General features: G+C 33.2%; 1 protein-coding gene across 1 annotated transcript; it reads right to left on the bottom strand.

The window, feature by feature from the left end:
• Positions 1 to 3,256: 3,256 nt before the first annotated feature.
• LOC126703834 (uncharacterized) lies at positions 3,257 to 5,080 on the bottom strand. The gene has a single exon (XM_050402903.1). The coding sequence runs from the start codon at positions 5,078 to 5,080 to the stop codon at positions 3,257 to 3,259; it is 1,824 nt and encodes a 607-aa protein (XP_050258860.1).
• Between the last annotated feature and the right edge of the window lie 7,683 nt (positions 5,081 to 12,763).

Here is a 12,763-nt window from a genome sequence, read left to right as displayed (position 1 = left end):
ACCACAAGAATCAAAACCCGTCATCACTAATCTCCACCACATGAACCACAAGAATGAAAACCCACCAGCACCTTTCGATTAGATCTCCTCTACCTGTGTTCGACCCTTAAGCTGCCTCAAGCATCATCTTTGCCACAAGCATTGACCCACAATGACAGATGCACATGTAGAAAATCGTTCCAATCAAGCACCGATCTCCACCGCCAGCATCAAAACCCATTCCTGTTGACCTACAAGCATCAATCAAGCACCGATTGTTCCAGTTAAGCACCGATCAAGCATTGATCGTTCCAGTCAAGCACCGATTTGTCTCTTTGTTGGTTTGTCCATGTGGGTTTGTTTGTGTGTGGGTGTGTTTGTGTATCTCTGTGTTGATTTGTCTGTGTGGATGTGTTTGTGTGTGGGTGTGTTTGTGTGTATCTGAGGAAAAAGAAGATGAGGAGAGGAGAAGTCACTGAGTTCGTTGTGCACAGAGAAGAGAGAGAAAAAAAGGTGCGAATGTGAAATTAATAAGATAATAGGATACACATTTACAGTAACTGTGCATATATGCATGGTTACTGTAGCAAATTTGTAAATATACACAGTTTTAAAAAGACTGATGTAGAAGATTTTTGGGATAAAATGTGTAAAATTTGTTGGTTTTTGTATTTTGCAAAGTTTTACATCTACTGATGTGGATGCTCTTAGCATATATAAACACATAACCGACCTTTGGGTATTGGCTTTACATGGATATTTATGTGGGATAACAGAACCATTTGGATCAAACCCCCCAATAATATTCCTACTAAATCCTTTTGTTTTTATGATCCTCGGATAAGTTTCCTACAAGCTTCGATTTGAAATTTTCCCTCAAAAAATTTTTCCCTCAAAATTTTTTTTTTTGAAATTTGTATATTGATTTTATGATATTTAGGATAGCCAGTCCATGTCCATCAATGATGACCTTAACTTAAAGCTACAGAGACCATCATACCTTGCAAACGTGCTTTTATGAATTTTAAGGGACCGTTCGGTAAGAGATTTCTAATAACGTTGTTTAAGTGTTGTAGAAATACGTATACTATTTTTTACTATAGTACCAAATAGACCTTAAAATTCTTGAAAAATGAGCAAAGTTTTGGTATCCAAACAAGACTTGTGTCTAATGCATTAATGTACTAGACATGTTGAGATATGAACACATGTTCAAAATTAGATTCCTTGATATCCAACTTGCTTACTAAAACTATGTATTAGGCCAACAAATAATAATTAAGGCCCAATAGTTATATATATTTTTTAAAATTTCCAACTACTATATTTTCCAATAGTCTTTTTTACCCCCTTTTTTTAGCTGTCATATTTTTCAAAACGTACATAAAATCATTTAATTGGATCTTGTAGGCCACTTGCAACAATGATATAGCAAGTTGTATGAGCATCTAAATTTAACTTTCATTCTCGCATTATTTATTTATGGTAGGCTTTATTGTAATTTTGAATCTATCAAATCTATGTTAGTCTTGTGTAAGTCCTTAAAAAAATTCTATGTAATTTGATATTAATCAAATCTATGTTAGTTTTGAAATTTATCAATATATACAATTTAGAATGGATTTATTCATTAATTTTTAGTAGTTTTTTTTTTATTCTTTTCTTTCTTTAGCGATTTTGGATTATTATTATTAATTAACTTATCTTTACCCATTCAGACTAAAAAAAACTTATCTTTATCTTTACCTCTTTCTAATTTTTCTTACCAAAAAAAAAAAAAAAACTTTTGTTTGATAACCAAGAACCACACATTTCAGATCTCACTCCCACCAGCCCTCAAACGCAGAGAGAGAGTTTTTACTAGTTCCTCAACAAGAGAGAGGGCACTTTGATATTTCTTCACAAGCCTTCACGAGTTCTGTAGAACTTGTTTCCAGCACTTGGCCTCCACCATGCAAAGTCGCATTGTCCGCTCCATTATCATTCTCGCCACCACCAAGAACATGCAGCACAGATGGGTCAGATCGACTTCTCTGTCTTTTTTTCCCCCTAATTTGATTAGGTTTATGAGAACAAGATTTTGATTTGTGATCTGTATTGCCTGTTTGTGCTTTGATTGTGTCTCCCTCTTGAGTTTAGAGACATTTGAGAGAAAGGAGGTAGATTGAAACCTGTAGCCGTTGAGATAAGCTTGAATATGTTTTAATGGGTTTTTGTTAAATTTTTTTATTCAGTTTAATTAATTTGCTGATGAACAGTAGTTTTCAAAACAAGAGACATTAGCATCTCCAATGATATAACATGATATAACTAAATGCATAAAAATCTCTATAATAGAGAATGACATCATAAAAATAGTCTCCGATGGACTCTTTATAATCGAAAATTTTTTTTGCTCATGAACAGTATCTCATCAAGTCTGATGGGTTACTGTTTATTCTTTAAATGTTTTTTTTAATAATAATTAGGTATTGAATAAAAAAATGTTGGAAGATGTGTAGTTGTTAAAAAAAAAATAAATAATGAATGAAGAAATAATATTTAAATGAGATAGAGAATCAGTTGGAAAATGTATTTAAAAGGTAAAAGTCACTATTTATTTTCCAAACAGTACAAAAATTTGCCTAATTTGATGTAGATGCTCTTAGCAAATTTTTTTGGCTTATTAACAGTAACTTAAAGAGTTTGTTGAAGTAGTGTTTTTGTGGGTTTACTCTCCGAATTAAAGATGATTTTGAGTTTATAGAGTTTGTTGGAGTTGCTCTTATAAATGGTAACCGTTGGCAGACAACTATAAATAGAGAATGAATCTCCAATTTTGGACATGCACGACTATCCAATCAAACCAAGAACATCGATTCTCTCTCATTCATGTGAGTTCTTTTTTTTTTTTTTTTTTTTTAATTTATTTTGAATTGTAGTTTTGTAGAGCTTTATTAATTTTTGAGATATGTTTTTCAGTTTGGACTGTAGGAGTGAAAAAATTGCGATTGGGAAAGTTATTTTAAATTAGTTCAAATTGCAAAATATAAATTTGATGAGACCATTCTAAAAAATTTATTAGGTCCACAATTAGTTAAATTTAACATACATTACAATTTATTTCATTTCAGCAATTATTAAGAACAGAAGTTATAAGTTAAAATTATCTCAAAAAAAAAAAAAAAAATTTCATTTGCATTTATTTAGAGAGCGGAAAACAAGAAATCGGAAGAAGTTATTGTAGTTGTAAGGGCATTTCAACTTAAATCTGTGGTTACAACAAGTTGACAATAACTTACACTGCACAAATATGTAGATCCTGAGTCCACTCTGCTTGTGTCTCTTCTTCCAAATGTGGAACTGCTCGTCGTGGCGCTGGTGTCTCTTCTTCTTCCAGATGTGGAACTGCTCGTGGCATTTGAAATTTTTCTTTGAGGTCCAAATGCTCTATCAAAAACCAGATATGCGTAAGAAACTCCCCACCTTCTCGTAGCTGTTGAGCGTGACTAATTCCATTACAAAGTGCTGCAACATGAGTTAGGGTCTCAACCCAAAACTTAGTCAAGAGCTCCCATTTTTGTTCTTCCTTCTCTCTCAATTTTCGTGCAACCAGATCTGCACATGCTAGCAAATCGGTATCTAATAAATAGCCCTTGACAGACTCAACATGGCCAGGTTCTCTTTTGAGGTAAACCCTTCCGTCAGTTAGACGTGAGGTTAATTCTTCAAAAACTCGGGACATCGATGATCCTCTGCAATGTTTGAGAAGATCCCCAACGTGTCTACATGAAGATTGAAAGTTGACTTTTACACTTCCCATTGAAAACATGTAAGGACAAAAGGCAAGTATATACATTATGTACTCTGATATCTCCTTAATCACATGTCGTTGTTTATCCACTTCTGCATTGCTACCCTTATCAGTGTAAAAGCAGAGTTCCGTGGCAAGGTGCCAGATGATAATGCTCACATCAAGTTCTACAAATATGCTTCTATCCTGAGTTAAGTACAAGACATTATAGTCTACAGAAAGCACCGATTTATAAACATTTGGGTTTTCCTTAATCTTGTCCCAGACCAAGCTTTTCAGCTCATCAGAGACCTGCTTGTTGGTCCTATAGAAAAGCATCTCTAGTTCCCTACTTATCCTTGGCAATATGTGACTGAAGAACGACACTCTCAAGTCAACAAAGAATTTTGGGGTTCCATGTAGGTCAATTCCAGGATTTTTGGAGCAAAAGCTAAGCATATTGAATTGACCCATTGTGTTTGACCACAATTTATCATTACTGACAAATAATGAGAAAAAGGGATTAAGCTTTTCTAACCATGGGCATTGAAGTCCCTTATTAGAGGAAATCTGTAAAATCACAGTATATGTCTCTATAAATAGAGCTCCACCCAGCAGTATGTAAGTGATAATCAAATCCACTTTCAGATCTCTTTGTCTCTCTTTTACGATGAAGAATACAAACACGCAAAAGATGAAACAACGAGTAATGCTGCGAAAGATGCAACCCCAACTCCTATAAAACAGAGGAGCCTTGGTGTAGAAATAGTCATATGCATGTCCGAGTTCAATTTCAATCCTTTCGAATGCTCTTCGAAAATCATAACTTTCAAATTGGCCACGGATGCCTTGTCGAAATGCAACTGGCATCTTCTGATATAGAAAGAGATCTCTGAATTTGCCAAAAGTAATAAGTGGGTCTGTTGTTGTACCACCATTGTTGATACCAGTGTCTACTGGAGGTATCTCATCAGCGTCTACTGGAGGTTTATTTGCTGATCGCATGACCCATATCCTTTCTACATACCTGATGAACCCAACAAGAATCATGGGAATAGTAAGAAGCGAAAGCCAGTTGCCCTTCAAAGATGTGTTAAAGATGTAGAATGTCACACATGATTGAACAACTAGTGCAAGAAAGTGCCTTAACCACAATTGATTGTCTTGTATCGCGAAAGCTGTGATTGTGTCCTGGCCGCCAAGGTGTAACAGCATAAATGGTGCCCAGAATGCCGTGAGCTCATTATGTACTTTAGGATTATTATTGCCAAAATTACGGTTTTTACTGGAAATGACACCTAGTGCAATTGTTGCCACTGAATCAGCCATGAGGTAGCAAAACCACATAAAGATATGGATCCTTATTTTAACATTATATCTTCTTTGTCTGCCAAAGTGAAAGAGAGACAATTGCAAGGTGAGACTGAGAAGGACCAGCAGTCGTAGCTCCCAATTTTTCCATACTTTCTGCAGTAACTCTGGAACCACTTGAAAATGCTTTCCTGTTTCCAGGAAAATCCAACTATTCAAAACTTCACCAGGATTTAAACCAAAAGATAATATTATGTTTTGGCAAGACATAACTAAGTTTTAGTTTGCATAGAACTCATCAAGGAGACCAAAAATGAATAGAAAAGATAAAAAGTTTTGATAGAAGAAGTTTTTCTAAATTAAACAAACAATATGTGTTACATTAATGTAGCCTATATCGATTTTTTCCCTTTTTCATATGAATGAGGTACTTCGATTGAAATAACACTACAAAAAAAAGGACTTCTGGCCGCGTTTTTAAAACGCGGCTACATGCCAAAAAAACGTGGCTATAGCCTATAGCCACGTTTTTTTAGGCCACGGTTTCTAATGTGGCCTAAAACCCGTGACTATAGGACTGATGGTCCTATGGCCGCACTTTTTAACCGCGGCCCAATCCCGGGCCCTATAGCCCCGTTTAGAACGCGGCCTAAGGGTACGGGCTTAGGCCGCGTTTTAAACGCGGCCTAAGGTTGAGCCTTAGGCCGCGTTTTGAACGGGGCTATAGGGCTCGGGATTGGGCCGCGTTTTGAACGGGGCCTAAGGTTATTGTGTGATTGTATAATGTTGAATGATGAGCAGAACTATGGAAAAAAAAGAGTATACACAAAAGTTTATGTGGTTTGGCTTCATGGCATATGTCCATGGTGAGAATGCCCTTGAACGACTACATATTCTATACATAAATAAGTAAATAACTTGAATATATAAATACATAAAGTATTACATTTTTTTTTAACCAACAAAGAGAAAAAAAGAAAAAGAAAAATACTGATAAGAGGTAAAGTGAGAATTGAAAATGTTCAGATGAAAGTAGTAAGTTGAGAAAGAGTCTGAAATGATAATACAAAAGAGAAAAAAATGGAGAGAAAAAATAATTGTCAGCATTGCCAAGGAGAGCTCATGATCACAGTATTTCTCTTGGTATTGTTTTATAAGGAAAATTGAAATTAGAGATCATTTTTATGTAATGGGTTGAACGAGTTAAAATTTTGAATAATTAGAAATTTTTATTTCTTGTTTTCGAATAGGCTTTTTGTTGAATAATTTGTTCACTTATTATTGTTTGGTATATTTTTGTTTTTGTTTGGATTACTGTTATTGTTATTTGGACCGATTTTTATAGTTGTTATTTTTAAGCCCTTTTTTTGGGTTAAGGGGTTAAGGATTATGTTTGGTCTAGTCTTATTTTTGGTTGGGTTACTTTTATTGTTATTTGGGCTAATTTTTATAGTTGTTACTTTAAGCCCTTTTTTTTGTTAAGGGTTTAAGGATTATGTTTGGAGGGCCAGAATTATTTTTAGAGTGATGTTATATCCATAACATCTTCACAAAAAATCTTATTCGACAACTTGTTATTGGTGGGTAAAAAAGTGATGTCAGTATTGAATTCAAATTAGAATTAGTAATAACTTATCACATAGAATTTAATGTAAAATTATTGTGAAAATATTGTAGATATATAATTACTTTTATATTTGTTAAGCCAAAATTTTTGTGATTTTTAAGTCAGGGTGTTCAACATTTATATTAAGGTGGTCAAAATAAGTTAGTTTAGCAAATAGTATTTTTTTGGCAAGTATGTATATACATTTTTTTGCAAGTTAAGGTGGTCCTATGACCACCTTGACATAAATGTGAAGCTACCACTGGCCACTTAATTGGTTCATAATACATTTAACACTTGCTCTCAAATTAAAGGTGAAAGCTTGCGTATTGAATGTCTTAAATGTATAGCTTGATGTGGTTCCTATCTTGCTCAATGGTAAAATCTTGTATATCGCTGACATAACACTAATAAGTGGTAACAGAGTTGACATCTGGTTGGCATGATAGACATTGATCCTATGTCATTATTACCTTGATGTCTAGCTAGAATAATAGAGTTGGATCCTATATATGTCATTACCTTACATAGAAGACCAACCATGTGGATTGAGATCAGGTGCAATACCCTACCTGATGCAATTCACCTACTTTCTCTCACAATTTTTTTTTACATTTTTTACTTTTTTAACTTTAACTTTTTAACTCTCCTTTAATATATTTTATTTAATGGTTGAGATTGAAAGTTGATTTTTCAATTTCCAATCTTAGCCATTGATTACAATTGCATCAGGTGCAATACCTAGAGTATTGCATCTAATCTGAATCCCAACTATGTGCCTAGGGCTTACATGAAAACACCTTACAATACCACATGACCCTTTTTTTTTTTTTTGCCGTGTTTATGAACCCATGTGTGTCATTGGGATTTTGTTTATCAATCCGTGGGACCACGAGAAGGTCAAATGCATCCATTTCTTCTCTTTCTTTTTTATTTTTTTATTTTTTAAAATTCTTTTCTTTTTAATAAAAGGATAAAATACAATTAACATTTATGAGGTTTGGACTAGTGCTAACTAAATTTTAGAGTTTTCAAAAATGACCAATTTAGTTCTTAAACCGAACTTGGTCTCTAAACCGTCATTCATTTTTCTCCTATTTCTTATGGTACTTAGGAACTAAATTGATCAGTTTTATAACGTCTTAGACCAGACTAACATTAGCCAAAATCTCAAGGGTTAACTATATTTTGCGGAAAAGGCAAAACAAAATAAAATACAATTAACATTTATGAGGTTTGGACTAATGCTAACTAAATTTTAGAGTTTTCAAAACTGACCAATTTAGTTCTTAAACCGAACTGGATCTCTAAACCGTTATTCATTTTTTACCTCTCTTTCTTATGGTACTTAGAACTAAATTAATTAGTTTTATATCGTCTTAGACCAGACTAACATTAGCCAAAATCTCAAGGGTTAACTATATTTTGCGGAAAAAGCGAAACAAAAGCGGGAAGGTCCACTTCTTTGTCATCCTTGATGTCTTGGTGATACAGGACCACGGGAAGGTCCAAAAGCGGCTAAGAGATTCTTTCTTAAACCTAAAGTGTTTGAAGTTCCTCTTTCAATAGAGATCACTGATGCACACCTTGGGTGAAAATCATGATTGCTTTGCCACTTGATCAAATGATCATGGTTCGCTTGCATGAGGACCTCATGAGGGTGTCAAGGCGATAAACTCAGCTGTGTTTTGAGCAATGGTGGTGTACTCCATGGACAGTTCTTGAAGCTTGGTTAAGAGTGATTTGTTAAATGAGCACCCCCATGGTGAATCTAGAATGGTGTGAATTTCAACCCATGAAAGGTGGTTAGTGTAGATGAATCTCAAACCTTCGATCTGGGTCTGAACAGCTTGCACCAATATACGTGAATCTCAAGCATGGGTTTGGCGGCGACAAATGAGTTTGCGAGTGAACAAGATTGATTGGGTTTCTGTGCTTGTGTACAGCGGTTTTGCCAAAATCAAATTTTGGCTCTGATTCCATAAGTCATTAAAGTTGATATGTGAATCTGTGTGAAGATTGAATGATGAGCAAAAGTATGAAAAAGAGAGTGCATACAAGGGTTTATATACTGGAAATAATTCGACTAATCTTAGATTTACTCAAAGTTAAGTTGCTTATTCTACAAATACATATATGAGCTTATAATTAGTTTAGGTCACATAGACCACAATATATCTAAAAATTTCAAAAGCCATCAATAACCAACTGCAAAAACATCACACAGAAACAAACAATAGATAGCTATAGAAAATAGCAAGCTAAAAATCTAATATGCCCTTACGTTGGGCTAATATGTCTAATATATCTTTAACACACATGATTATATTTTGCAAATCTAACTTTTAGATTACATATATTTTATGTTCTTAACATGCATGTCAAATTTCAAGCTAATCGGATGTTATTTACTATTTGACTCATAACATATTTTTCATGCACAATTTTAGACTAAAAATTTGAAATTTAAATATTTAATTGATGACATAGCTGTTGATTTTTAATCTTCTTAAAATTTTGTAAGCAATGCGATATAAAAAGAAAATATAATCTAATAATAAATTTATTAAAATTCATATTTAATAAAAAATATCAAGTAAAGTTGTAGCACTTGACTAGCAAAACTTTGTCATTTAAAAGACAAAAGCAGTTCTCTTAGGGTACAATTGCGCTCCCTTCCTTTACGTCCCTCCCTCCACTTGTTTTATACTTGCAATAGTCCATTCTGAACTTAACGTATCTTCTGAGTAACTGTATAAATAATAGCTTCTTGAGTTTAAATGTCCAATGATGTCATTTTCTTTTCTTATTTTATTTTATTTTATAATAATTACAATAAGTGGAAGAACGGAATTAAACAAATAATACTATTGTGCTATAAAACTTGACGATATCTACAACGAATCCAAGTTTTTCTTTGCATTCAAATGTGATATATTACAGCAGCTCAAGGAAGCTTAAACAAAATGGACTCATAATTTCGCCCTATTGACAACTTAAATTTGTTGGGATCATAGTTCGACTTTTTATAACTGTTCTAAAAATAGGCTCATAGGATTTGATGCCAAATGCCATAAAAAAATTTGAATGTCTTCCTCATCCTTACTTGGTTTTAAATTAGAGTGACATCTTTTGGTTCAACGAATGGTGTCAAAATAGAGTCATCAAGATCATGAGTTCGAGTCGCAGGAGCCTCATTGTGAGGTGGAATTGTGGACAACTACTCTAAAAACAAACCCGCAGGGCGTGATGTTGAATAATCTAAAAGATTTGAATATATTTTCCTCATGACCAATCAGTTTTGAGATAAAGTGGCATAGATCACGGTCCAATAAAATTGATTTATTTGAGGCAAATAAATTAATCCAAAATGGTCCTATATTTCTATTCTATTTATTTGGTTTATTCCATTAATTAAATAATTAATATATCTAGTTAATTTTTAATTTAATTTTATTCTTTATATATAGTTTTACAAATATATTTATACAAGCACGTACTTGCATGTAAATATTTTATATTAGTCTATAAGCTTAATTATTCTTTACACGCATATAGGGTTTGGGTCATTTTAAGGTTTACTTGTTTTTGAAATGTCCCTTTACCTCCTGAGCTTGGCTCTGTTATGCAATCATTACCAACTCATGATCACTTTCACTATTACAAGAAAAGCAAAGAAATCAAGATCTAAAAGGGTATTTGATGTTGTTTTATTGACATTCCACTGCAATGAACTTCTGCAGAGTTATAATACCCTATAAGTATGAAATAAGTTAGAGTTAAGATCTCTGCTAATAGATATCCTTATTTTATAAAGAAAAAATAATGCTAATATCCTAAAAGCTTAAGAGATGCCATTTTAGAATTAGCCAACAGAATAAGAAAGAACCCTAAATTCCAGAAACCAGGAGCACTTATTTCTTGGAAGATGGTCTTCTGGACTGGATGTATAGATCCTGCACCGTCCTCACTTTATACATCGAATGAAAGAGAAAGGAAGAACAAAACTAAGTTGGGAAAAATGAAAATGAAAAAAAAAATTATATAAATCAACTAAATAGCGCGTCGATTAAGAGAGATATGTCATCTAAAAAAATGAGTTGAATGAGAGATGAGGGTGTTGGAGGCAAAAACACTACGCTCTTTGTTCATCTCTTGCACTACAGATCATGGAAACAAGTGTGAATCTTATCAAGTAGTAGAAACCAAAAGAGAACCCAATTATCTAGAACTCTCTATCGGAAGATATAAAATCCAGGTAAAATGAGTTATAAAGAAGAAAAGCAAACCTCTACACTATATTCTTAGGGCACTGTTATTGCACACACTGTTTGCAAATACACACTACCCAAATACACTAAAAACATGACTTAAAGTCATGTTGCAGTGTGTAAAAAACATATTGTGTGCACTAGTTTTTTCCCATATTAGAAAACTTTAATTTTCAGAACAGAGGAATCAAGAGAGAATGAAAATCATCATGCCGAAATTTGTAACCCTCATAAGAAACTTGAAGATCTGTTGCTGTTTCCTCTAGAAATTCAGCATTCCCAAAGTCAGCACTCAGCAGCATCAGAAAGTAAACTGTCATCAAGATATGAGACCTTTCTGTCTTTAAATTGTTTAGGGAGTTCAACTAATTTATGAGCTAACGCCTGCATCAAAGCTTTGTTACAAAAATTCCTTTGAAAGCATAGAATTTGGAGGGAAAATCAATTCAAAGATAATTCAGTCAAAAAGAGATAGGGGAAGATGACATTCTTCAAGCCAACTTAATAAAATTTACAAATTTCCTTCCAAATCTTGATTTTCTTTGTTTTTCTTATATTTTTAAGAGTGAAAATTATGAAGTGGGTAACTACTACACAACGGCGCTAATCTCGAGTGTGTAATATGAAACTACTTAAAACACAAGTAGACAATATTAAAAAAACTCAAACTACAAGAATGTAAATTAATTAACCTTAAACTATATTATATCTAATATTTTAGTAACATACCTGTAATAAGCATCATATTTTGTTCAGCCTTTGAGATCTTTTTGATGCCACTTGGATCAGAGTTCTTTTGAGAGGGTGAGGCATGAATCATTTACCTTGCTCCATTGTTTATATATATATATATATATATTAAAATAGGACAAAAGTAAAAGTATTATTCATAAATAAAAAAGAAGATAAAAACATATTCCTTCCTTGCATGTTGAACAAAAAAAAAAAAACAAAAGATAAAAACATATTCCTACCTTGCATGTTGAAAAAAGAAGAAAAAATTAATTAAAGTATGATCCTTTGCCTTGCTTACGGGTTTAATCCGGAAGTGTTTGCTTGATGTGAAATTTATATTGAGATGACTGAGACTTAATATGTGTTCCTGTTGGTTATCTTGAGCCCTTCACTTGAATTTGTGTTAAGGATTTCATAATGTCTCAATATTGACGGTCTAAGACATGATAAAATTCCGATTTGATGACTAATAAGTTAATTGTGGTAAAGTGTAAAACGTAAGATATGGCCAGTCGAGATTACGCTATCTCATTGGAAGCTATTTTGACGGAAAACAATCCCTTTTCTTAAAATCGATTTAAAATTACTTAAATATATAAGTGTTGAAAAGTAGTCAAAATTCTTGTAATTTAATTAATTAATACCTACTGATACTTTTTTTTTTTTTTTTTTTATGTGAACTATGACAATTTTAACTATAAAATTATAATAAAATAAAATAAAAATAAAAGTATGGAAAAGTATAACAACAAGCTGGAAGTAGTTCCTGAGGAGTCGAGCTTCCTTGAGAAAGCATTGTGGAAGGTTGGAACCCAGCCTTCCTAGGAATGCTACACAAAGAGTATAACAACAAGCTAGTAGTAGTTCCTAAGGAGCCGAGCTTCCTCGAGAAAGCATTGTGGAAGGTTGGAACCCAGCCTTCCTGGGAATGCTACACAAAAGGTGATCATTCCTTTCATGGATAAGCTTCGGAAAATACAAGTAAAACAAAATAAATTAAAGCAAATAACAAATATGCAAACTAACTCTCCCCCTGAGTTAAATACATAAAAAAAAAAAAAAAAAAAAAAGAAGTTATTTTCTCCCCCT

This window comes from Quercus robur, chromosome 10 (genome assembly GCF_932294415.1).
Source record: "Quercus robur chromosome 10, dhQueRobu3.1, whole genome shotgun sequence".
Lineage (NCBI taxonomy): Eukaryota > Viridiplantae > Streptophyta > Magnoliopsida > Fagales > Fagaceae > Quercus > Quercus robur.
Note: the sequence above shows the minus strand (reverse complement) of the source record. Positions and strands in the feature narration are given on the sequence as shown.

Excerpts from the sequence above, each read along its gene's own strand:
- LOC126703834 (XM_050402903.1), bottom strand. The coding sequence starts at position 5,080 with ATGGCTGATTCAGTGGCAACAATTGCACTAGGTGTCATTTCCAGTAAA.